We start from the raw sequence: 27,437 nt of genomic DNA, 5'->3' as shown, positions 1-27,437 counted from the left end.
AACAACCTTGTGGCAGCCCCTCAGATACTGGAGCACTGCTATCATGTCTCCGCTATTTCTTCTTTTCTTTAGACTAGCCAAACCCAAGTCCCGCAGCTGTTCTTCGTATGTTTTAGTCTCCAGGCCTTGGATCATCTCAGTTGCTCTTCTCTGAATTTTTTCTAAAGTCTCAACATCTTCTTTTGTGATATGGTGACCAAAATTGGCTGCAGTATTCCAGGTGTGGCCTTACTAGGGATTTGTAAAGCAGTACATGTAAATTCATAGGTGCTGGTCATTTTTAATGTTTTTATGTTTTTTTAAAAATGTGTTTCATTGTACAATTGGTGAGACCTAGGGACAAGGGAAAGTCTAGCTTTGGCCACCGACGACGGGAATCCAGGAGAAAATCCCAGATGGGTAGGAGAATCATAACAGGAGAAAACGTCAACCCTTGCAGTCTTGTCAGATTCGGTGCTTAGGCCATTCTTTAACCAGGACTTGTCAGGCCTGAGCCCTGAAAACCACACAGTGCGATCCACTCAAGTCCAGTTCTTTATTTGCTTACACCCATTAGACAGAATCTTGCCGGACTAAAGCCATAAGCTTCTAATTGAAGAGATACGCCAGGAGAGATTGCAGGGTGTGGCTACCCTGAACTTTTTTCTCCCTGCCCATCTAGTTCAGGACTGATGCAGTCTCTTGTCCTGGGCCTCACTCTGGAAAGTGCTGCTCTGACATTCCCCCTTCAACCGCCAGTTCCCTCACAGCCCTTTAATAACTACTTGACTAAGAAAAGATGGACGTTTTTACACAATTTCGTTTCTACATATTCCTGCTTTTAGTTTATCTTGTACAGCTCAACTATTCCTACTAGAAGGCTTGTGAATTAAATAGCTTCACATGTTTTATGGATGTGTGAGGCGTTTAAATTATACATCGTGCATGGAGTTTCGCGTGTATGAATCCATTTGTAATTTGGTTGATCTCCGCCTTCCTTCCTTCCTTCCTTCCTTCCTTCCTTCCTTCCTTCCTTCCTTCCTTCCTTCCTTCCTTCCTTCCTTCCCTCCCTCCCTCCCTCCCTCCCTCCCTCCCTGCCTCCCTCCCTCCCTGTCAGAATTTTTAGATTCTGCATTCATAGGAGAGTCTTTAACTAGAAGATGGATCGATCTTCTGAAAGGCAGCAGAACTGTCACGGAGAGAGCCAAACCTTCCATGGAACCAGATCCTGGTAAGTTGAATTTCAGGTCTGAAGCTTCTTAGCTGGTAACTCTCACGGCAACGGTGATACCTATTGAGTGCCATTAGACACGGTGTGGTGATACTGTAATGTCGGAATTTGGGGCGTTGCCCCATTTTTCAGGCTTTTTTTTAAAAATAAAGATACGGTAAACCTGTCAAAGCTAAATGCAGTTATGGAAGCCAGAAGTCACTTCCCTCAGAGTGCTTCTTTTTTTTTTGCCTACCTGTGGTCATTCTGTTTTTCTGTCTAGCTAAGGAAGGGTCTCTGGAATGATGACCCAACGAGGTGCATTATTTTCTAGTATTTGAACAAGATGCCCATGGCTTAGCATTAGCACTGTTGGTGTTGGTAGAAAACAAAAATGGCTAGCTGTATTTGGAATAGGTCCAGCTGCCCAGAACAACCTCCAAAGATAAGCTTGAGAAGTCTGTGACCCGATAGCATATGGAGGAGGCAGAAAACAGTTCCTTAGTTTGGATGTTTTGGGGCCGTTCATAATCAAAGCTGGCAATCACATTGTGAGAAAGCAGGTGAGATTTGCATTCTTGTGTGCAATTGTGCCTGTTGGCCCCAAAACAGGGGTTTTCAAACTTGGCCCCTTTTATGACTTGTGGACTTCCACTCCCAGAATTCCTCACATGCCTGGCTGAGGAATTCTGGGAGTTGAAGTCCACAAATCATAAAAGGGCCAGGTTTGAAGACCCCTGCCCTAAAAGGTAATTCATCCCTGATGTGACAAGAATGGGAGCTCAGCAATTAATGCAAAATACAATGACTAGCTTATTAATTGGAATTGTCACACCACCTTCCTAAGGTTAATTCCCTTCTTATCATCCGTTCTTCCACAAATGCTTTCTATTTCTAAAATGTTTTCCAAGAGGTAGATAAAAGGAACTCTTTTTAAAAAAAATGTTTTAGTCTGGTTTCCTAAATCCGTAGCATATATTCTCTGTGAGATTATTGCTTTTAAGTCAGCCAGCGTGTTCTTAAATCTCACCAGTTGCAATTTAAGATGTACTAGGCAGAACAATGCAGCAATTGCTTTGATGTGCCAAAGTCTAAAAATGTATCTGTTGCTCTCGCTGGAGACCTCGGCTGTGGGAGCCTTTTACAACTTGCCTTCTCTCCTTGAAAGAAGTAGGGAGAACAGCTTAATTGTTTAAGTGCATAATTGTGGATTAGCTGCAGGACAATTAAGACCTTCTCAGTAAGCTTAAGAAAAAAATCTAAATTTATCTGCTTTGAAGTATTCCTCCTCAGGTAAATGCTATAAAGAATGAACTAAAATGCAAGCTTACATTAACAAAGGGGGGGGGGTTTGCTCAGCATTTTCCTTACTGAATTTTTATCCTGATAAGTTGTGTAACTCCCATTTTTTAAAAAAACACTGTTGTTATAAGATGTTAAGTAAAACCAGGTCATTATGGCTTGCTTCTCAAATCACAGGTTTTGGCCTAGTGGTGAGGACACTCGCCTCCCACTCTGAAGGTGGCGGCAGGTGTTCCTCTCCTAGGGCGCAAAGAAACAGTGTCTGCTGTGAACTCCACATAGGCATCAGGAAGAGCATCCGGCCAGTAAATGCTCAGCTCCATCTAGATCAGGCGTGTCAAACTCAATTTCATTGAGGGCCGCATCAGCATTGCGGCTGCCCTCAGGGGACCGGGTGGGTATGGCCAGGGTGGGCGTGGCCTACTGGGTGGGCGTGGCTAGAGTGTGTATGGCCTACTGGGTGGGCGTGGCCAGCTCTACATCGTTCGCATCAAGGGTGCCTATAGGGGCCTGAGCAGGAGTGGGGCAGATCTGAGGGTCTCTGGCAGAAGGAGGGTCTCTGGGCCAAGGCAGTGGGGGCCGTTCCCTCACTGTTTCCAGGATGGCTTCGCGGGCCGCATGAAACCACTTCACGGGCCGAATCCGGCCCCCGGGCCTTGTGTTTGACATGTCTGCTCTAGATGACTTCAAGCCACTACATATTAAACAAAGCTCTCCTTGCCATCAGACTAGTCTTAAATGTTCATGTACACATAGTCCTGGACTTAGGAGAGCGCTGATTTGAAAGCAAAGAGCTTGTACTCTGTTTCGGAACAGCAAACAAAGCGATGCCCAGGGCATGTGATGATGTGAGATTTTGGCTTGTCTTTCTTGGATTGAACAGTTTGATGGCTGAAATGTTCAGTAGGGAAGTTGCAGGTTAACATTAAAATTACTGCCAGTGGAAAAAGAAACCCAATAAACTTTTTGCATTTCTCTTCCCTCTTACTCAGTTGTCATTGACTGGTTTGTCAATTTTTTTCTCTGGCCAGGGATACCTGGAGAGAGGTGGCTGCCTAAAAACGATTCTTGTTGTTAGGAGTTTGAGGTCCTTAGACAGAAGTTCACATTGTATTGTGTTGTTGTAAAGTATGGGCACCTGGCTGACTTTTCAAGCAAAGAATAATAAGAGTAGAGTAGAGTAGGAATAGAATAAGAATAGAATAGAATAGAGAACAAAGAATAGAATAGAATGGAATAGAATAGAATAGAATAGAATAGAATAGAATAGAATAGAATAGAATAGAATAGAATAGAATAGAATAGGAATAAAATAGAATAGAATAGAGAACAAGGAATAGAATAGAATAGAATAGAATAGAATAGAGAACAAGGAATAGAATAGAATAGAATAGAATAGAGAACAAGGAATAGAATAGAATAGAATAGAATAGAATAGAATAGAATAGAATAGAATAGAATAGAATAGAATAGAATAGAATAGAATCTTTATATGGAATGGAATGGAATAGAATAGAATAGAATAGAAAGGGACCTTGGAGGTCTTCTAGTCCATCCCCCCGCTTAAGTAGGAGAACCTATTCCATCTCAGACAGATGATTGCCTAATCTCTTCTTAAAAATCTCCAGTGATGGGGCGCCCACGATTTCTGGGGGTAGGCTGTTCCACTGGTTGATTGTCCTCACTGTTCAAGTCCCTCAAATAAGTAGTTCTGTTCTGTTAACCCTCCTGCCCAACCCTCCATTAAATATTCATTCATTCATTCATTCATTCATCTATTTATTTGTTTGTTTATTATCTTGATCTTAGTACTTTATAAGTAACTCAAGGCAGCGAACGTATCTAATAATGCGAACATATCTAATAATTCCTCCTCTTTCCCCACAACAACGACCCTGCAAAGCGGGTTGGGCTGAGAGAGAATTACTGGCCCAAGGTCACCCAGCTGGCTTTCATGTCTAAGGTGGGACTAGAACTCTCCGTCTCCTGGTGATTGGCCCAAAGTCACCCAGCTAGCTTTCATAGCTAAGGTGGGATTAGAACTCAGCATCTCCTGGTGATTGGCCCCAAGTCACTTATTCAGTTTTCATGCCTAAGGCAGGACTAGAACTCGCTGCCCCCTGGTGAGTGGCCCAAAGTCACCTAGCTGGCTTTCGTGCCTAAGACGGGACTAGAACTCACACTCTCCCAGTTTCTAGACCAGCACCTTAACCACGATACCAAGTGGCTATTAAACAAAATAAGCTCAAGCTCAGGGCACTGAAGAAAGTGGGGGCACACCAGAGTTCCCCCCCCTTCCCAAGCTGGCATGCCCTGAATTCTTCCACCGCCGCTCCTGACTTTAGTTTTCAATATTTCTTTTGCATTTTTCCCTTATAACAATTTTATTTAAAAAAGGCATTAAAAAGTGATGAAAATTTGCATCCTCCCCATTGCCCTGGTTATAAGTAAATAATTTGCTTAAATTGCTTACTGAGATTTGATGTTAAAAACATAATTTTTTAAAAAAGTTTACATTTAATGTAGCTGCAGGGGCTCGATGGCCTAGAATCACACCGAATTTTTAGTCACTTATTTCCTCTTCAGCACTCGGGGTCAGTGAAGCAATGGAAGAGCTGAGAGCCAGCCTGGCTGGGCGGGGGGGGGGCTTAATCGGGCCCTGCCCCTTTTCTCCCGAGACGTGGCTGAAATAGAGACACCCCCCAGTTTCATAATACTGCTTTTTTTAAGCATTCCCCTTATTTCAATTTGATCATTTTGTTAACGTACAAATCCCTGAGAGCTTTCCAAGTGAAATGCTGCGAGGTTCGGTAAGCACCTGTGGTTTGGTCTCACCAGTTCAGTGCTTCTCAACCTTAGCAACTTGGAAGACGTGTGGACTTCGACTCCCAGAACTCCCCAGCTAGCGTGGATTGGGAAACACTGTTTTTTTAGGACGTCTCCCTTGGGTAGCCCAGAGTCTGGAGACATGGTCCAAAGTGGGGAGAAGATTGCCATCCACGCTGCTTCTCTGTGTTCTGGCCTTCCTCCACCCAAGGAGTTGGATGCAAAGATTTGAAGGAAAAACCTTCCTGGTCTTCAAAAGTATAAGGGAAATCAGGCATCTGAAGTGGCGTGGGGAGATAGGTCCCACCTTGCTGTTGTTCTGTACCAGCCTGCTACCGGCCCTGCAGAAAAAGCAGGGACAACCCCTTTGCAAACGGCAAGAGGCTGGAATAAAGCCTGCCAAATTTATTAACATAAAACAGAGCAAAACAAGACACCAACCATGAAACAGGAGCTATGAAACAGGAGCTTTTCAAGCGGTTGCCTTCAGCAAACCAGCCCTCCCACGCATTCCCCTTTTAAACAGTTCAGGGCATGGCTTCGCTCTGCCTCCTTCCAAGGTGCCCCATTGCCTTCCTCTGTTTACTCCTGATTGACTGCCTCCTGCGTCGGGCGTCCTTGAACAGGGCCAGCTGTGGGTCATCTTCATACATGCTGTCAGGCTCACACAGCTGGGTCTGCGTGGTGACCAGGTGGGAGGGGCCTGGCTGAGGGCTCTCATTAGCAAGCTCTCCAACACCCCCTCCTCCTCCTCTGAGTCGTCCGACCCAACTGCCAAACCCACAGGCTGACCCTGAATCACAACAGCTGTATTCTGGCTAATTTCTGGACTAGGTAGAATCTGAATGATCTTGCCCACAACACTTGGGATTTAAAAAGCTGAGTTTCTAAACCCTTCTCATCTATGCTGTTTAAGCTAGAAGCATTTGAGTAAAAAAGGAAAGGGGAAGTCTTTGATTGAACCTGCTCTGGCATCTGCACCGTGGATAATTTCTGTGATGTGGTTTCTATTTGCTCTTTATTATTTGCCATCAAATCCTCTTTATCCTTCCAAAAGCCTTATCTTTCCTTTTTTTTTGGCAAAGGGGTTATTGCTCTGCTACTGTTGAAGGAGTTTCTTCTTTTGTTCTGGATTGTTGTAAATATTGCTGACCCCAAATGCATTATTCAATAAGTAACGCTCCTGTAGGTTTCAATCCAGGTAATCCTCGACTTAACAACAGTTCATTGAGTGACCATTCAAAGTCATAACGGCACTGAAAAAAACTGACTTATTGTTCTGTACCAGCCTGCTACCGGCCCTGCAGAAAAGGCAGGGACAACCCCTTTTACAAGAAGGCAAGAGGCTGGAATTACGCCTGCCAAATTTATTACCACAAAAACAAACGGAACAAGACAAACCAAGAAACCAGAGCTTTAAGAAACATGAACTATCCAAGCGGTTGCCTTCAGCAAACCAGCCCTCCTCACACATTCCCCTTATATAGAGTTCAGGGCGTGGCTTCTCTCTGCCTCCTTCCGAGGAGCCCCATTGCCTTCCTCTACTCCTGATTGACTGCCTCCTGCATCGGGCGTCCTTGAACAGGGCCAGCTGTGGGTCATCTTCATCCACGCTGTCAGGCTCACACAGCTGGGTCTCCGTGGTGACCAAGTGGGAGGGGCCTGGCAGAGGGCTCTCATCAGCAAGATCTTCAACCCCCTCAGCAAGGTCTTCAACACCCCCCTCCTCCTCCTCCTCTGAGTCGTCTGACCCAACTGCCGAACCCACAGGCTGACCCTGAATCACAACACTTATGAGTGTTTTTCACACCTACGAATGTTGCAGCATCTCCAAAATTAACACGCTTGGCAACTGACTCACATTTATGACGGTCACTGTGTCCCGGGGGGCTCACGCGATCCCCTTTTGTGACCTTCTGACAAGCAAAGTCAACGTGGGGAAGCCAGATTCCTTCTAGAACTGTGTTACTAATTTAACAATTGCAGTGATTCGCTTGACAGCTGTGGCAAAGAAGGTCATAAAATGGGGCAAAACTCACTTAACAGATGTGTCACTGAGCAACGTAACTTGCGGGCCCAGTTGTGGTCGTGGCAACCATCCCCCATCATATTCCTGGTAACTGGAAATACGACTATAAAGCTTTTTCGTCCCTGGATAGTAATCTGATATTTTGTTCCGTTTTTTTTTTTTTTGCCTGATGAAGCATTACCAGGAATTCCTGAAGTATCTGAAGAAGAACTGGGGGCTCTGCAGTCCTTCTGTGCCAGCAAGATTAGCCGTCTCCGTCGTCAGAAGACCTCAGAGCCGCTGAGAAGAAACAGCCCTGAGGACCAGAGGCCGAGGATGGCGTCAGGGAGGCAGCTGACGGGAGGTTGCGACTGTGCGGTCCCTTCTGAGCTGGTCAACAGGCTTCATCTGAAGAGTCTCAAGGAGATGATGAAACAGGTACTGAAGCCAGGGCCTTTTTTCCCAAACGATTCAAGGCTGGGGGGGGGGAGGAAGCCAAGTGTTACTTGTTCTTATTCACGGACCTACAGGTAGTCCTCGACTTATAACCATTCGTTTTATGTGGGATTCAGAGACCAGTCATTGCGGGGTGTCCCAAAGTGTCTGGCTGCCTACGCAGAGTTTATTGTCTTTGATACAGTTTTAACAAGCAGGAAATAACGCACAGCAAAAGCATTGTTTATTGGTGTACTCCCTGGCCTAGTCAATCTTAGAGAACATCCAAACATCCTAGCCAGGGCAGAGTCTCTCTTATCTAGCTGGTTCTTGGCAGTCCTTGGCAGTGCTAATTGGAATGAGCTCATAGACATGCGGATATCAGGATGCTAAGGCAGGCAGTTTTCTGCGCAGGGTCCCTTCATATCCTCGACCTCCATCTCTACAGTTTAATGACCGAAGTTAAAAACAGCACTGAACAAAGGTGACTCACGATCATTTTTCCCACTTAACGACCGTTGCAGCACCACCATCCCCCCTCCACGGTCACATGATCACAATTGAGACACTCGGCAACCGGCATGCATTTTTTTTAATCCCATTTATATCCCGCCCTTCTCCGAAGACTCAGGGCGGCTTACAATCTAAGAAGCACAAACCAATGTGCTTAGCAATAGCCTTCATTCTATGTATATGCCTGCTTATTAGGGCTTTCACACACACCCCAAGCGGCATTATTACAAAGTCAGCTTAATTGCCCCCAACAATCTGGGTCTTCATTTTACCTACCTCGGAAGGATGGAAGGCTGAGTCAACCTTGAGCCTGGTGGGACTCGAACCTGCACTAATTGCAGGCAGCTGGTGTTACTTAAGGAGGCATTAGCCCGCTGCTCCACCCAGGCTCTTGGTAATTTATGACAGTTGCGGTGTCCCGGGGTCACGTGATCCCCTTTTGCGATCTTCCGACGAGCGAAGTCAGCAAGGAAGCCAAGCTCATTGAACAACCGTCATAAAAGGGGGGGGCAAAACCCACTTAACAACGGTCTCGGTTAGCCACAGAAGTGTTGGGCTCAACTGTGGTTGTACGTCAAGGACTACCTGTATAAAGATTTGCCTTGGTGGAGCAGTGGGCTAATGCCTCCTTAAGTAACACCAGCTGCCTGCAATTAGTACAGGTTCGAGTCCCACCAGGCTCAAGGTTGACTCAGCCTTCCATCCTTCCCAGGTAGGTAAAATGAGGACCCAGATTGTTGGGGGCAATTAAGCTGACTTTGTAATAATGCCGCTTGGGGTGTGTGTGAAAGCCCTAATAAGCAGGCATATACATAGAATGAAGGCTACTGCTAAGCTTGTAAGCCGCCCTGAGTCTTCGGAGAAGGGCGGGATATAAATGGAATTAAAATAAAATAAAATAAAATAAATAGTGGAGTCCAGTCTCTCTATAATGATTCTGACACGAGAATGTCCTCTTCTGTAAGTTAGCATGGGGAGTCATATTAATCTTACAATATAAAGAAGGAAAAAAAAACCCCACCATTTTCTGCCTGCAAGATTCCGTGCTGTTTTGCCATAGCAGGTTAGCCTCAGTATGGCAGGAAATATCTTCGGATGCCGATTTTTCAAAATGGAATGTTTGTTGAACACGCCTGTTTCATGTAATAAGTAGGCTCTTCTGTCTGCCGAGTTATTTTTGTTAGCAGTGACGTGATTTTGCAAAATGCAGTTAGGTTCTCACCTGCAGTTAAGACTCTCGTTAAGTGTTTCTGTGGTTCGTTTTAACTGGAACCATCGTTATTGTAATGAGGGTTTGTTCTACATTTTCACTTGCAGAAGGGAGACGTTTACTAATGAGGAAGCTGAGGTCGAGAGAGGGCAGCTGGTCTTGAAAGTAAAAAAAAAATACTCTCATCCTAATTTTCTAACTCCTGCTCTTTAGCTAATTAACCCTGAGAAGAAATGCTTAACGCTTCGTTAGAGATAGTGGGATGTCCTTAGAAGCTGGCTTATCTTCCTTCCCAGTAGCTGCCTGTTCACAGCGATGGGATAGAGTCAATGAGACTAGTAATGCGCACTCTCCCCTTCTCTCAGCCTGAAATAATTTAAGCGCTCTAGCTATAAAGTGATGCTCTTCCAACGTCATCTGGTAGATGTTTGTTCAGAAGTGAACCTGATCACATTTAATGAAGCTTGCTCCTTGCATCTAAGGTGGCAACCTTAATCAAGCTGGCTGTTGGAGTTCTTTGCCTTCTTTTCTCTCTCTCCCTCTCTCTCTCTCTCTCTCTCTCTCTCTCTCTCTCTCTTTTAAAAAGAAGCTGAGTTTTAAAATGCCTTTTGACAGAAGGAAGGAGTTGCAGGATGATGATTCCAAAAAGATACGGCTAAGTAAATGGATGACGTTGGTGCTAGAGAAGCGATTGCAAGAGAGAAATAAAGGCAATCTCCTGGGGGGGGGGGAATAATAATTAGTTTCTTTTTTTTTTAGCTCGTTTTGGAAGAAAGCTTACCAGGTTATAAAAGGCTGCCTTGGTCCCCTGTACGCTTTCTTCTGAGATGTTAGCCATGCTCTTGTTTTTAAGGAAGACAGTGTGGTGGAATGTAGCCTGGAGTCCCAGGAAGTGGGGGGGGGCTGCCCCCCAGAGGGCAAAGGGGCAGCAGAGCTTGGAATGTCTGGTAGGCAGGAAGAGGGCTGAGACAGCCCTTCCCCAGCAGCTCACAGAATATATCTATAGTTATGCAGGTAGCTGCTTTAGTCTGGCAAGATTCTGTCTGTAGGCAGACGACTGTAAAGAAAAAACTCAGAAGTAACCCGACATGCCATTTTGGGGTTTTGGGGGCCTGACAATTTTTTTTAAAAAATTCTGTCTCCCTTTAAGATAGCAGAAACTAAAATGCACCAACCTTCACGATGCCCCTTTTGCACGAAGAAAAGAGCAGAGTTTGCAGAAGTTGAATTTCTCCGTCGAAAGAAAACGATATTAGACAATGTTTTGCTTCAAGAGAAATTGGAAGACTATATGTACACCAAAGTAAGCAAAAACCGGAATGTATCTACCAAAAGTAGGTCTATTGTATTGTATTGTATTATACTGTCCTGCGCTGCGCTGTGCTGTGCTATGCTGTGCTATACCACATACTACATGAGCCGTGGTGGCGCAGTGGTTAGAATGCAGTACTGCAGGCTAATTCTGTTCACTGTCGGCTGCCAGCAGTTCAGCAGTTCGATCCTGGTGCGGCTCAAAGTTGACTCAGCCTCCCATCCTTCCCAAGTTGGTGAAATGAGGACCCAGACTGTGGTGATTCCTCGCCAGCCCGTGGATCCGGCAGCTGAGTCTGAGGAATCAGAGGAGGAAGAGGAGGGGCCTGGAGTGACATTAGAGTCAGTGGAAGGCTCTGAGGCGCTCCAAGACTTATAGTCAGACAAGGAGCCTGGCCCCTCTACTCGTGCTCAGGCTGAGACACAGCTGTGCTGGGAGGCTGAGTTGGGCAGTGATGAAGCACAGTTGGGACAAATCCAGGATGCACGAAAGCGCAGGCAAGAGAAGCGAATAGGACAGAGGAGTGCAATGGGGCAGCTCCAAAGGCAAAGGAGAAGGCATTAGGAAGCCACGCCTTGGCTGAATTATAAAATGGAAGGTGTGGGAGGTGCTAGTTGCCGAAGGCAGCCGTTGTGCTGAGAATCGAGTTTCTGTGGACTGTGTTTGTTTGACTTGGACATTGACTCAGGTCTGTGAATAATAAAAGGGGTTTGGGTTTTTCCTGCGGTTCCTGCCTGCTTGATTGGAAGAGGGGTTTCCTCCTTGGGAGCATAGCAAGGACCCACATGGGCTGGGACAGAACATTGTTGGGGGCAAGATGCTGACTCTGTAAACCGCTTAGTCAGGGCTGTAAAGCGCTGTGAAGCATCATAGAAGTCTTAAGTGCTATTGCTATTGGTATCTGCACACCTCCAAATTGCTACTAACATTTTAGAAGGATTCAGAATTGGATTAAATCTACTCTAGAGATGTGCTGCTTTGATTTGGCTTAATTTTGAATCTGTTCACGTCTGCTTGATATCTTTCTGGATTCTGTTGAATCGAACTTACTCAGCCTATAGACCTATTTTTTTCAACATTTCTATCTAAGAAGAGATAAAATAATTGTCAACAGAATAAAGTAATCTTGGAAAGCCCTCTCAGTAGCCAACCAAGCCCTTGTCCAAACTCCTGAGCTAAACTCTTCCGCGTGCATTCATAAATGGCTGAGAGTTTAATGGACTTTACCAAATCAGGTATCACTTCTAGCACGCTTTAATATCATTTTTATGTTGCCTTCATCTTACAATCTGAGGCCTTCTAATTTATTTATTATTTACTTATTTATTTATTTGGATTTATATACCGCCCCTCTCCGAAGGGACTGCGACACCTCTGGTTTTATATAAATAAGAGTAAGCCATGTTAAAGATGGCATTGGCTTCTGGGTTGTGTCTTTAGGAATCCAAACTATTATCTCAGCGTTGTCAGTTCCCTGCGGCAACCCCAAACTTCTGCAGGCCTCTAGATTGTTCAGTTTCAGCTCTTGAAAACCAGCCCATCTAAAGATTGAGGAGAGCTGCCTTGTGGAATTGCTGGAGAGACACAGTTTATTTTTGTGACAGAGGGTTGAGGTTAAGAGCAGATGGCTTTCCCAGTGCCATTTTTTTTGTTATAACGTAGGCGGAATACAAGACAGACGTGTCCTAATAATTCACACCTATGGAAATGAAAACCGCCTTCCTTCTCTTCTGTATCCTAGCAAAGAGAAGGGGGATGTCACTGACTTTTACTCTGCTCACTAATTCGTTAACAAGTTAATTGTTGTTAGCCAGTTTGGTGTAGTGGTTAAGGTACTGGGTCAGAAACCAGGAGACTGAAAGTTCTAGTCCCACTTTAAGCATGAAAAGTGTCTGGTGACCTTGGGCCAACCATCAGGAGACCATGAGTTCTAGTCCTGCCTTAGGCATGAAAGCCTGCTGGGTGGCTTTGGGCCAATCACTCTCACCCCAGCCCACTCAGGACTTTTTTGTGGGGGAAATACGAGCAAGGGGGGGAATATTATGTGTGTTCTCCCCCCATGAATTACTTATACAGGTCACAAAGGTGGTACAAAAATCAAAGAAATTAACTAATTTGTTAACAGCGGTAGTAACAAATAGTCCGAATTGGAAGTCTCTCACCATTCTTTTGTCCTTCTTTCAGGATTCTCTCACGCTCATTGGAGAAATACATAAAGGTCTTCCTAAGCTTTCCGAAGATCCCAGCGTTATATGGCAGGAGCTGAATAAAAGAGGTTGGCAAGGATAGCGTTTGTTGGTGGGGATATTGGAGCAAATAAACAAAGGAAGAGACGGTATCTCTACAGGCTGAGCAGTGACAGTATTGAGAATGATGACAGTTTGGATTCCAGAGTCAATTTTTACCTTCTGTCCCAGGGCGAGAAGAGCTGTATGTGATTATTGAACTAAATAATGTATTTTCAAATAACGGGAAATATATTTTTTTTTCTTACTGTGGGGACCAGTCATAAATATCAAGGGGTTTTTTTGTAAGTAAGATTCTTTTTGGGATTTGGACATGCGCTTGCCAAGAAACTGCAAAAGTAGTAAAATTGAATATATATATAATAGTACTGAAAACCATGTCAAATCTGAAGTGAAGTTGGGCCATCCCTCTGAGGATTCCAAGGAAGAACGGAATGCAGTGTTGCTTTAGAAATGGATATTTAAAAATATACTTGTGGATATTGAAGCAGCCAAGAGAATAAAATGCCTAATGCAACCCAGTTGAAATGTCAGAGCGCTTCTGAAGGACTTTGGTGAAATAATTCTACGGTGCAGTTTTACAGTGAGGTTGCTGAAAATTTGAAGTCCCAGATTTGTTCCATTGCGAGGAAAGAGATGAAAGCTGAACTTTAAGCCTTGAAATGGGCATACCTTCAGTAAACAAAAGCAGGCAGTCCTCTAAACGTTCTCTGATGAAACCTACCCACATACGTGATACATCGCCCCGTTCTTTCTACAGCCCTCATCCTTTCATCCAAGTGAGGCTAAGGGTGTCCCTTGGCCACACGGAAGTGCTCATCCTTTGGGTGACTGCAGTCTCCGCTGGGCTCGTTTCTTGCCCTGCTTGGCACTTTGGGGATTTGGTCTTCAGTCTAGCAATTTTTGGTCTTCAGAGTCTCAATTTAAATTATGAACCTTGGAAGGCTCAAAGCTCTAATCAGGGCTCCACCCCTATTATGGCATAGGAGAGAAGGCCCATGGGCTTTCTGGAAGGATCCAGTCTCAACTCATGCCATCTCTGTTGATAAAGGACTGGGGAAGGGGGGGGCAGGTGATGAAGTGATGAGACCCAGGAAGCTGAGGATGACCAGAGAAGACTTCGTTAGTTAAGGGTTACCCAGGTTCGTGGAATTTATGCCAGGGGACTTTCTTTTCATTATTATTTTTTTGCTGCAATGCAATGCAATGCAAATTCATTATGTGTATTAGAATAGAATAGAATAGAATAGAATAGAATAGAATAGAATAGAATAGAATAGAATAGAATAGAGTAGAGTAGAGTAGAGTAGAGTAGAGTAGAGTAGAGTAGAGTAGAGTAGAGTAGAGTAGGAAGGGACCTTGGAGGTCTTCTAGTCCAGCCCCCTGCTCAAGCAGGAGAATCTATACTATCTGAGACAAGTGGCTGTCTAGTCTCTTCTTTAAAATCTCCAGTGATGGAGCACCCATGATTTCTTGGGGCAAGCTGTTCCACTGGTTAATTGTCCTCACTGTCAGGAAGTTTCTCCTTAATTCCAGGTTGCTTCTTTCTTTGGTCAGTTTCCAACCATTGTTTCTCGTCCTGCTCTCTGGCGCTCTGGTGAACAACCTTGTGGCAGCCCCTCAGATACTGGAGCACTGCTATCATGTCTCCCCTATTTCTTCTTTTCTTTAGACTAGCCAAACCCAAGTCCCGCAGCCGTTCTTTGTATGTTTTAGTCTCCAGGCCTTGGATCATCTTAGTTGCTCTTCTCTGAATTTTTTCCAAACTCTCAACATCTTTTTTGTGATATGGTGACCAAAATTGGCTGCAGTATTCCAGGTGTGGTCTTACTAGGATTTTATAAAGCAGTACTAAAAACTTTGCGTGATCTTGATTTGATGCCTCTGTTTATACAACCCAGGATTGTATTAGCTTTTTTGGCTGCTGCTGCACAATGCTGGCTCAGAGTCAAGTGATCGTCCACTAGGACTCCAAGGTCCCTCTCACAGTTACTGTTTTTGAGCCAGGTCTTGCCTAATCTGTACTTGTACCTTTGATTTTTCCTGCCTAAATGTAAATCTTTGCTTATCTCCACATTGAAACTCATTTTGTTGGATAGGGCCCATTGTTCAAGTTTGTCAAGATCTTTTGGGATCCTCAGTTTGTCTTCTGGGGTGTTGGCTGTTACTGTCAGTTTGGTGTCATCTGCAAATGTGATGAGTTCCCTTTCAATTCCCTCATCTAAGTCATTGATGAAGATGTTGAAGAGTCCTGGGCCTAAGACGGAACCTTGTGGTACCCCACTGCTTACTTCTCTCCATGTGGATGTAGTGCCGTTGAGGACTACTCGTTGAGTACCGTTTGCCAGCCAGCTACAGATCCATCTTGTCTATTCCACCTTTTTCTGCCGTACCAAGGAGTAGGTTGTGGTCTACTTTATCAAATGCCTTACTGAAATCTAAGTAGATTACATCCACAGCATTTCGCTGGTCTACTAGTTTAGCCACTTTACCGAAGAATGAAATAAGATTGGTTTGGCATTAAACAGTGACATATGACTTGAGAACTTCACAATCATCTCCATGAAAAAAAAATAGGATTTGATAGGATTTTTGCAGTGAAACTTTTTGGGAAACCAAGGGTGGCCTTGGGTGGTCCAGTTGGGTCTTCCTTGGCTTGATGGAGAAATTCCTTGAATCAGGATGAGGACGTTCTGAAAGAGAGTCTCACATAACCAGCCACTGCGTACTGTGGGGTTGCTTGTCCTGTAATACCCAACTGAAACCTGCTTTCTTTCACATGATATAGGTCAGAGGTCCCCAGCTTGTGGGCCACAGCCCAATACCAGGCCGTGGCTTATTTGCAACTGGGCCTTGTGAGCAGTGGGCATGCGCACGTGCGGCCCGACTCAGGAGCGGGGGGCACCCGTGCTTGCAACCCCACTCCCATCTGCCGCTCATGCAAATGAAGTGTGTGTGTGCTCGCACATGGGCCTGCCCCTTGCACAAAACCGCCGCCCTGAGTCTTCGGAGAAGGGCGGGATATAAATGGAATTAACATTAAATTAAATTAAATTCCCTCTTCCTCCTTCCCCCCCCACACCAGGCCGCCGACCCGGAAAAGTTGGGGAACACTTATATAGGTAGTTCTCAACTTAACGACCACCATTTGCACCCCAAATTTATGTTGCTAAGGAAGACAGTTGTTCAGTGCATTTTTGCCCCATTTTATGACATTTTCTTGCCATAGCTGTTACGTAAATCATTGCAGTTGTTAAGTTAGCAATGCCGTTAAGTGAACCTGGCTTCCCCGTTGGCCGCTTGTCAGATCGCAAAAGGGGATCACGTGATCCCGGGACATTGTAACCATCACAAATACGAGTCAGTGACCAAGCGTCTGAATTTTGATCGCGTGACCCTGGGGATGCTGCAATGGTCGTAAGTGTGGAAAAGGGTCATAAGTCACTTTTCCCAGGGCCGTTGTAACTTTGAACAGTCACTAAATGAACTGTCGTAAGCCAAGGACTGCCAGTACCAGTGATGGCGAACCTTTTAGAGACCGAGTGCCCAAACTGCAACTCAAAACCAACTTATGTATTGTCTGGTGCCAGGTGGGCGTGGCCCATTGGGTGGGCATGGCCCATTGGGTGGGCGTGGCCCATTGGGTGGGCGTGGCTGCAGTGGTAACGGCAGACTGGGTGGGACTAAAAAGTTCGATCAATCAATTCCAACTTTGCGAGGTCTTTTTTTTCCCCGTGAGAAGTTGAAATTAATTGATTGAACACGGCAGCGGAGGCCTAAAGCGAAAAGGTTTTATAAAACCCAGCTGAAGGCCTAAGACTGGGGCGACGGCGCGTGTGCCCACAGAGGACTCTGCGTGCCACCTGTGACACCCGTGCCATAGGTTTGCCAGCACAGGCCTATACTTTCTGTAAAGTTCCTGGCGAAGTCTATGCTTTATTGAAAGCTCTCAATGATACGTTCCTTCCACGGAGTAGCTGCCTACTCTCCCATTTACAGTCCTTGGTCTCTCTGGGAGAAGGTTAAACAAAGATGGCGGGCATATTCTGGAGGGGAGTTGCTTGGAAACCCTTTGCCCCACCCCTTTCCCAAGAGACGGTCATTATCCCGGTCCACCAAAGAGGCTCATTGAACAACTCAGAAAGATCTCTTGCAAAACAGGCACGAAAGTTCACCGCTCCTTTGATTTATTACATAATAAAGTTAATATTGTTTTGTTCCTGCATAGTTCCTGGGTGACCCCATTTTTCAAAACCTCCCCGTAGCAATCAAACGGGCTCTTAAGGCTATTCCGTGATTTCCTCTTGGTGGCATTCTTAAGAACCATGCTCTGCTCTCGTGGAGCTCTTTCAATTCCTTCAGCAGTTTTTTTCCCCACTTTCTTTTTTTCTTCCACCCACCCCACTCCCCTTCCCCAAACTGGAAACTTCCTCCCCTCTCTGGAAGAAAAAGGTGTAAAATATTCTCACAGTTTCACAACCTATTGAAAAATGTGCATTACATTGGCGAATGGCAATTGCAAGCAAGCTACATAGTTTTAGCAGGATGGTTGCAGGTTTATATATGCATGCTACCTACTTAAAAACATAACAAAAACAGTTAGTTATTTTCTGGTTAAAAAGGATTATTTTAATATGCTACCTATCAGATTATTGTCCTTAGTATGGAAGTTAGTAAGCCATGAAAATAGAAACATGCTATTATAAATAAGCTCAGTTAAAAGGAACTGTAAACGTGGGTAGGCAAGAAAAGAAGAATATATATATAAAAAATAATGGATTAATCATAAGGGCTTCAGTAGATTATATTTGCATGTGAATATGAGCCCTGCCCCCCTTGGGCATTCTCTCCACTGCCATGAGTGCAAGGCCATTGCTTTGTCAAGGTCATGTCTCCCTTGCATATTCTTTTTAAGTTCTTGTATTAAAAATAGTGTTTTTTAAAAAATCAGTCCCACTTAACTGAGGGCACCATTTTTGAAAGGTTTTACATGTCATCAGCTAACTAATTATAGGCTCAATGGGATATCCATCCACCAGATGACGTCTTAAGGTCTGCCATGCTGATTCCCTTGCTATACCAAAATAGCCAAAGGTGATGTCTGGATGTCTGTATCTATTATCTGTCTGTCTGTCTGTCTGTCTGTCTGTCTGTCTGTCTATCTGTCTATCTATCTCTATCTATCTATCTATCGCTACATAGCTATATGTCTGTCTGGCTAGCTATCTAGCTATATCTGTCTATCTAGTTATATCTGTCTGTCTAGCTATATATCTGTCTATATCTGTCTGTCTGTCTATATCTATAACTATCTATATCTATCTATCTATCTATCTATCTATCTATCTATCTATCTATCTATCTATCTATCTATCATCTATCTTCTGTCTAGCTATATTGCTGTCTAGCTATCTGTATCATCTATCTTATCTTCAATCTATCTCCATCTCCTTTTGATATTTTTTTTTTACTTTTCGATGGCAGATTCTGATGGCCCCTTAATACTTGGCTTTGTACTTCTGTTTCAAAAATGGTTTTCAGTGTGTGCCGTATCTAAATATATTGACCATTTTAAATACGGGCCCCAAATCCCTTTGTATTTATCACTATTGTTGCCTTTTTCTTTGTACTCAGCCATCGGATGTCAAAAAGAAGCTTATTAATGCTCCTCTTGAGGCTCCTTTTCTGCTCAACTCAAGTGCCATTATCACAATCATGGACTTTACACTAGATTTCTACCACAGGTTGAGTTCTCTGACTCTTTTTCCATAATTCTTACAAATGTAGGGAAACAAAGCGAAACAAAAAATAGAAAGGTACAAATAAGAGTACAAATGTCATTCTCTTACAATGTAGAGGCAAATTCCCCCCCCCCCTATGATGGAAGAATAACTATTTTTCACCCTGTAGTAAATTTTTCCCTAAGGGAGATGTTTTGTCTCACCTTTATTTTACCACCTGCAGTGAACTCTGTCACTGGCACCCATGAGTGAAGTTGTTCCTATTGTTTTAAAAGTGAATTTCCAGTCAACTGAAGTGAAACTTGCAGGAGAAAGCATTCGTGGTGGGTATTTTATGGGATCGAAAACCCCACCGCCTTTGATCAGGCTGCTTTCTCCGGTTTTGGAAAATTAGGATTTTCTCTGAAGTTGTTACATCAGAGGATTTATATGGATTTCAGAGTTGCGCTGCCCTTTTTTTTTCAGCAGCTGAGATTTAAGCTCTTTGATACCAGTGGAAAATCTGGATAAAAGAGGTTACTTTCAAAGCGGCTTTTCCAGAGAGTAACCCTATCACAAACAATAGGGCGATGCTTTTGTACGTTTGAATATTGCTTCCTGCAGATTGTGCTAGTAAAAGTAGCTTTACGGTCCAATCACGGTATGTTTCCTTAAAGATTGAAAAAGGAGGAAAAATCTCAATGATTCGATCCCTATTAGGAAAGCAATATGCTATATCATTCAATCAATAATGTCCACCGCTATCTTCTAAGTCCTTATCTTCAAGCTTTCTTTATCAACGCAGAAATGTAATAGTTAGCTCCGGCCAATGTCTTTGCTTTGAGTTTTCTTCCCTTCTTGTTAAACAAGTCTTGACGTGATTCGGTGCCCACTGTTCTCGTAGTCCTTCTGATACTCTTCATGAGCCTTCTGTAGCCTTTTGCTCCTCAGCTTCCATTTATGAAAGCAGTAGGTCGCCAGGGACCCAGAGAGCAGGCAGAAGAGGAGGATCAGCACCACGAGCAATGCCACGGCTGACGAGAGGGACTCCTCGGTCTTTTGAGCTTCGGCTTCTTGCGTGGCATTCAGTACGCTTTCACGCACCTTGGCGGATAAAAAAGTGGGCAGCGAAGTGTCTCTCAACCTGGGCCTCATTGGAATGTTTGGATGACGTAACTTTTTAGGCAGAGATGCTTTCAGAGGAAATCTGAAGAAGACGCAGCTTGTGTTCTAGTTGGTCTCCATAAAGTTACATTTAACACATGTAACTTCATGACACATTTAACAACTGGCAGTGGAAGACGTGTCTTTCCAAGCTCTGTGCTCTGAACATCAATGGAAGACCCGATGACGCCTTGGTTTTCCAATTCTCTTATCTTTCCGTGTGTGGTTAATCAGGAAGGGATCACCCAGGGAGCAAAGAGAGCCATCAGGACAACAATAGATTCCTTACGGGTTTGTTTCCATCAACGCTCGTTCTGGAAGCTTTGCAAAGACCCCTTGTTGAGAGGCAGAAACTGGTCCATCCAAAAACGACTGATGCAAAGAAATCCAGTAATGTTGTTTTCCTTCCTATCTTGGGCTGGTGTATGCTGCATTCACTGGCTTTCCTTTCCTCTTCTAGATGGCAACCACTTTTTCATCCCAGGTGTCACAGCGTGGAGGGTAACAATTATCCAGGTAGTTCGTGAATCTGGAAAAGTGATCTGGATAAAACAAGAATAGCAAACAGGTCAGTCTATGATAAAAGAACAAGGCAGCTGCTCATCTGCCTAACTCGGCACGTACTTGGTCTTGCTGTACCGTTTCAATTAGAAAGAGATTGGAAGGTTTCCTCCGAATACAGACGCCAGCCCCTGAAATGAATGTGCCCTGCCTTAAAATTATTTTTTTGCGAGGGGAAAGTTTCAATTGACTGGGGTGAAGTTTATGTTTGTAATTCCAATATTGGCTTTGAAAGGGAGAAGTTTTAGGTGTCCAAAACAGGGGACAGCCTGAAGCAGCTCTGCATCTCTCTGTGTTGTTTCAGTAGACTGTGTTGTTTCTCTGGGCCACATATGTGTGTGTTTGTGGGTATATGCATAATTTATTTTATTTATATTTTTTGTTATGTTTATGCAGTGTATATTGGAGGTGGTTACCCTTTGAGAGCTGTATGCAATGAAATCTCATTTTAATGTACGCTGATCAGCGTTCATTAAAAGTAACAAGCTATTCTATTCTATTCTGTTCTGTTCTGTTCTGTTCCGTTCCGTTCCGTTCCGTTCCATTCTATTCTATTCTATTCCATTCCATTCCATTCCATTCTATTCTCAATTAAAAATCCTCTGAGGAAAATGGGTGGTTCAGAAATGTGAAATATGAATGAATGAGTGAGTGAGTGAGTGAGTGAATGAATGAATGAATGAATGAACGAATGAATGAATGAATGTTGTATTTGAGGGGTGCTTGGTGCTCTCTGAGTTTGGTTGCTTTCTTTCATATCTTTCATTACCATACTAGGTAACATCATCAGTGCTTAAAGGGAGGGGAATTTGCAGAGTGGAGGAGGAGAGAAGGAGAAGGAACTGTGGGGTCCTTGCTGCTCTCTAAGCTTGGTTGCTTTCTTGTAGATGTTTCATTACCAAACTAGATAACATCATCGGTGCTAGGCTTGACTAGTTTGGGTAATGAAACATCTGCAAGCAAAGACATCAAGCACAGGGAGCACCAAAGACCCCTTGTTTCAACTCTGAGCTACAAATATTCTCTTTTGTTGATATTGCCGTATTGTCCCAAGGATTATTATTTCTAAGGAGATCCTCTTATAGTTCAAACGTGTAGGCATGGGTGGCTAATAGAAGACATCATAGCATCATCTCCTCCTGCTTAGTCCTCCTCATTCTAGGATACCTATCCTGGAGTTTGATTCACACCAAGGTGCTATGCTTGATTTTAATTGAACATGATGTTTGAACTAATTCAGTTTAGTATTCCACAATGGCTTGGTTCAACAAATTGTGAGGCCTCTTTTGTAGGAGAAAGTATGTGCTGCTTAGGACTCTCTTCCAAATAGGTACAATAGCCAAACAAGGTTGGGAACTTTTCTTTTGTCTTAAAACAAACTCATGTTTGTTTATCCCTTCAGTGTAGTCCAAGGGTAGGCAACCTTGGCTCTTTTATGACTTGTGGACTTCAACTCCCAGAATTCCTGAGCCAGCCACGCTGAGGGGAAAGGGAGAGGTTTCCAAGCTGAGCCATGCTGGCTCAGGAATTCTGGGAGTTGAAGTCCACGAGTCATGAGGGGGCCATAGTTCCCCAATGCTGGCTCAGGAATTCTGGGAGTTGAAGTCCACGAGTCATAAAAGAGCCAAGGTTGCCTACCCCTGGTGTAGTCGATGAGTCAGGAAACCAGAAGCTCCTACTTGGTACACCTTGTCTCTCTTTGTAGAACCACAGGCCTCTGCAAACCGTGTTACTTAATTTTAATTTTTAATGCGAGAGAGTGGGGAAAACTATTAGATACACCGGTAATCATATTAACTTTAATCAACGTACTGTTAACTAGAATTAGGTTGGAAGTAGCTTTAGATTTAATTCTAACCCAGTTGTGACACTCGGCATGAAAAAGGTTGCACATCATGGACCTGTTGGCAGAATTGCTTTGACCTGCAAAAGGCCTTTGTGTGAACACAAAATCGCCCATTTCTAGATGTTACTTCGAAAGCTCCATAATTGCTTCGCAGCTTTACGAAGCTGTCAAGACAACTAATTAGAAGGATTTGCAATACTTAATCCTTTGTGCTCATTGCACCAGATAGTGTATCAAAGCCGTTGCTTCATTTTCCAGGTTTATCTGCTAGTGGTGCCGTTGAGGTCTCTGCTGCGTGTGCTATTTCTTTCCATCAAAATGCTCTTCACTGCATTTCTCCAAGGGAGAGACATGATAAAGCCCTGAGTTGTTTTCCAAAGGAAAAGACTTACCTTGTTTTCTCTCTCCCATTTGCCAAAATCTCCCTGCTTATTCTGCTAATTAATTTCCCATTTGCCTACATGCCCGTTTTTGTAATGCACACAGTAAACCCCAGATGGGTTACAAACCTGCTAATTTTTAAGAGTAAATTGAGGAAGAGGGGAAGAACATCAAAAAACAAAGGAAAAAAGCAACAATGTGATTTAATATGATTTCCTTCCCTCTCCTTTTCATTGTTTTTTTTAAATAAATAGAAGAGGAAAATATAAAATATAGTATCAGACTTGGAAAAAGAATAGCGTAGAACTGGAGAAGCATCAGGGTCAAAGTCTGCAGAAATGAGCCACAAAGATGGTTAAGGATCTGGAGGCTAAATCAAAGAACAAATGCTTGAAGGAACTAGGTATCTGTGTTTTGATCCACATTTGACTGGCGGATGAAAAAATAATCAAAAACCAGAACTAGAAACAAATAAAGTTATAACTAGTAGCCAGCATGGGTTCGTTAAAAAAGAGATCATGCCAAACCAATCTTATTTCATTCTTTGACAGAGTGACTTAAATTAGACCAGTGGAATGCTATGGACATAGAATAGCATTTGACAAAGTAGACCACATCCTATCTCTTGGTAAAATAGAAAAACGTGGGACGGACAGCACCACCACCAGATGGATTTTTAACTGACTAACAAACCATACTCAGCGAGTAGTCCTTAATGGTGGTACTACATCTACATGGAAGGAAGGAAGCAGTGGGTACCACAAGGTTCTGTCTTAAGTCCAGTTCTCTTCTATATCTTCATAAATGACGTAGATGAAGGAATAGAAGGGGAAATCATCAAATTTGCAAATGACACTAAGCTAGCAGGAATAGCCAACACCCCAGAAGACCAGCTCAGGATCCAAAAAGATCTTGACAGACTTGAACAATGGGCCCTATTCAACAACATGGTATTTAATGTGGAGAAAAGCAAGGTTCTAGATCTAGGCAGGAAAAATCAAAGGCACAAGTACAGATTAGGCGAAATAAAGCCTTAGTAAGGCCACACCTGGAATACTGCATCCAGTTTTGCTCACCACTTTACAAAAAAAAAAAAGATGGGACTTTGGAAAAAGTGCAGTGAAGAGCATCTAAGATGATTAAGGGCCTGGAGACAAAAAAACATGAAGAATGTTTACAGGAACTGGGTGCGGCTAGTCTAGAGAAAAGATTATAACTGTATTCCAGTATTTGAGGGGCTGCCACAAAGAGGAGGGGGTCAACCTATTTTCCAAAGCACCAGAAGCCAAGCCAAGAAACAACGGGTGGAAAATAATCAAAAAGAGAAGCAACCTGGAATTAAGGAGAAACTTCCTAACGGTGAGGACAATTAACCAGTGCAACATCTTTGCCTTCAGAAGTTGTGGGTGTTCCGTCATTGTAAGCTTTTAAGAAGAGATTGGACGGCCATTTGTCTGAAAGGGTATAGGGTCTCCTCTTTGAGCAGGGGGCTGGACTAGAAGACCTCCAAGGTCCCTTCCAGCTGTATTCTGATTAAGATGTTTTCCTTGATGCTGGTGATCAAGTAGCAAGGTTTATTTTATGGTCTTTTCAGAGATCTGAAAGAAATCTTTGGCTAGGTTATCATTAAAAGGTAAAGGTAAAGGTTCCCCCGCACGTGTGTGCTAGTCATTTCCGACTCTAGGGGCCGGTGCTCATCTCCCTTTCAAAGCCGAAGAGCCAGCGCTTGTCCGAGGACGTCTCCGTGGTCATGTGGCCGGCATGACTAGACGCCAAAGGCGCACGGAACGCTGTTACCTTACCACCGTAGTGGTCCCTATTTTTCTACTTGCATTTTGACGTGCTTTCGAACTGCTAGGTTGGCAGAAGCTGGGACGAGTAACAGGCGCTCACTCTGCTACGCGGCACTCGGGATTCGACCCGCCAAACTGCCGACCTTCTGATCGACAAGCTCAGCGTCCTAACCCACTGAGCCACCGCGTCCCTTAGGTTATCATTAGACACTTTTTAATCACATTTGTAATTTTTGCTTAGCTGTTGCAGATCAGATTAATTGTACGTACATTCATTCATGTGCTTTGGGCTTTCCTTAGCTTTATGTTTAGTCCATTAGTTTAATTAGTTGCTCCTAGTGGTTATAACAATAAACCTCAGTCAGCCGATATAGATAAACAAAATCAGTAAAAGAAAGAGGAAAAATAACACAGCAAGAACAACAAAAAAGGGAGGCAGAGATAAGAAAAAAAATGTCCGCAAGACAACATGGATGTTCAGTGAGATGTGTATTGTAGTGAAAGATTTAGGGAACTATTTGCTCTCTCTCATACTGACTGTTGGAAGGTGAATATTAAATAGGAAGATATTTAATGCCACCTTTAAATACCAGATAAATCCATAACACCTTTGTTTCCATCTCTTTCTGTGCTGGCTGATGTAAAAATGGCACTTTCCCATGGAATTTAGGAAACATTTTTCTGATTACCTAACTTTCTTTTTAATTGCAGGAGGAGAAATATTCATACACCCATCTGTACTTTCAGGTGCTTTGGGATCTGCCTGCTGCTTGCTGCTTATTCAGTTGGTGCATCTTTTTTAATAAAAAGTTGACAATAACAACCACGAAGAGAATCTGGTTTGCTCAATTAACTGAGCATCTAAAGAAGCGGGTGTTCCAATTAAAATTACTTTATTGGTGGGAAAAGCTGCAGATGAGCAGTGCGTAGTCAGTAAGAAACAACAGTAGGGGAGAAAGGCTGATCTCTCTCTGCAATGTTTGGTTTTGTGCGACGAAGTAGGTTTTTTTATGGTGTCAGAGGCTGAACTGAACTCACAAAGCTTATGAAGAGATCACATTTGATTAGTAGAGATTACGGACAAAGGGATGTCCGAATGGCTTATACCAAGGATGACCATATTTTATTTGATTTAGGCTTAATTATCATTCATTACCTAGATGATTATTCTTTACTTCATAATTCCCCATTGGTTTGACTTTTAGGAAGAATTTGAAGAATAGTTGGTTTTCTTGCAATGCACTAATAATGAAGCCTTTTTTCTTTTGATCCACTTTGGTGAAATGCGCTGCAAAACATTCGTGGATTTTCTAAAAAAGGAACAAAGGGGAGACGGGCATTTTTCTTAAGCTCAATCTATAGAGCACTATTCCCCAAGATGGGTCCTTCAGAGACATTGTGATTATAGCTGTCAACAATTTTTCAGCCAACTTGGCTAATGACTTTGTAGTGCCAACTAATCTGTGGGTTGGATGGTTGTTAGCCACAAACAACATTAGTTATGTTATTTGATTCCTTAACTCTAACTCTTTCCAGTTGTCATTTCATTTTCATTTTTCATTTTCTAGGGCAGCGTTTCTCAACCTTCTCAACTTTAAAACCTGTAGACTTCAACTCCCAGAATTCCCCAGCCAGCACAGTTGGTTGGGGAATTCTGGGAGTTGAAGTCGACAATTCTTAAAGTTACCAAGGTTGAGAAATGCTATTTTAGGATATTGTTCCTTCTTGTCTGTCTGATTCAGTCTGAAGCAAATATAGATTTTTTTTCAGCAACTCCCAACAGAAGTCTAAAAAGCCAAGACTGATAAGATGATAATAGTGACATGATTAAAACGTCTTTCCTCCTATATCTTTTCGCACTATTCAAAGACGCAATGTATTTGTTATTCACTGTTAAGCTAACAATTCTAGTTTACGCTAATTTTTTTCACTGTCCAAATATTTCATACTTAAAATAGCTATGAATAATTCCAAATCTTGATGGAAATATGAGTACGGTATTCTCAAAATTTTCCAGGCCATTTGAAAAACACCGGACTGCACTTTATGTTGACAATAGAAGCATTTAACTATGCAGATTCAACAACTTGTCAGGGAAGATTTTAAAATACATAACAACTGCAAATTCATCCCTCATAATACACTTTAAATACTAGGGGAGAAGCCTGTCAATGTTCAAGATCAGTGTATATATCAGTGTATATTCATTAACAAAATATGTTTTGTTCCGCTAATAAAACTACCCAACAATTAGCTTTCCTAATTTTTAACATGATGCTGTTAAATATCTCTGTTCTCCGCCAGAATCCATTGAATGTAAAAGGTTACTGGCTAGCTCTAATTCTTTCCAAATTGCGCTTTCTAGACTTTCAGTACCTGCATTCTGAAATTCGAAGCTGTTTTTCAATCCCTTGTCAATCACGTTTTTAAAAAAATCCCTTTTCAGACTGATGGAATTAAGCTAGGCATTCAAGAGACTAAACTATCCACCCAAAAAGATCAATAGGCAGATCAATAGAGGCAAATTGATTCCAGGAGAGGATCTGTTAAAAAGATAGACTACAAAAACAACAACTCCATCTACAGTCCACAGCTCAAATTACTCGAGCAAATATTCATAAGCTCCAATGCAACCTGGACAATGACGCTGCTCTCTCTGAAGTCAATGGCCAATCCATACCGACATTCAGACAACACCCCAGTTGAACTCAACCCAACCAACCTGAAGCGGATTCTTACAAGTCACAGCAGAAGAATGATGCTCATGAGAGAGCCGGATCCTGCAATAGATCCAGATGTGTCTTTTGCCCCACATCGGTGCCCACACAGGCATCACAGACCCCCAACAATTTTACACAAAAGATTACAGGTGTCTTCACGAGTTGCTTTCTCTAAGAGGGCTACATGTTATCATCGGCCAACAATTGCCCT

The 27,437-nt window shown here is 43.2% G+C and overlaps 1 protein-coding gene across 3 annotated transcripts; it reads left to right on the top strand.

Annotated features, from left to right (window-relative positions):
• The first annotated feature begins 137 nt into the window (after positions 1–137).
• LOC310646114 (uncharacterized protein C8orf48 homolog) lies at positions 138–26,768 on the top strand. Of its 3 annotated transcripts, XR_014493647.1 has the most exons (6): positions 138–220; positions 1,097–1,210; positions 7,522–7,763; positions 10,634–10,786; positions 12,980–13,225; positions 26,524–26,768. XR_014493647.1 is itself a non-coding variant. In XM_083372357.1 (5 exons), the coding sequence occupies exons 1-5, from the start codon at positions 190–192 to the stop codon at positions 13,082–13,084; spliced, it is 645 nt and encodes a 214-aa protein (XP_083228483.1). In that variant the 5' UTR covers positions 138–189; the 3' UTR covers positions 13,085–13,610. The 3 variants fall into 3 exon arrangements, 2 of the variants coding, with proteins under 2 accessions (XP_083228483.1, XP_083228484.1); XM_083372357.1 differs by lacking the exon at positions 26,524–26,768 and having other exon boundaries at positions 12,980–13,610; XM_083372358.1 differs by lacking the exon at positions 26,524–26,768 and having other exon boundaries at positions 10,634–10,817; positions 12,980–13,610.
• The last annotated feature ends 669 nt before the right edge of the window (positions 26,769–27,437 follow it).

Source organism: Vipera ursinii (genome assembly GCF_947247035.1).
Source record: "Vipera ursinii genome assembly, chromosome: 12".
NCBI lineage: Eukaryota > Metazoa > Chordata > Lepidosauria > Squamata > Viperidae > Vipera > Vipera ursinii.
Note: the sequence above shows the minus strand (reverse complement) of the source record. Positions and strands in the feature narration are given on the sequence as shown.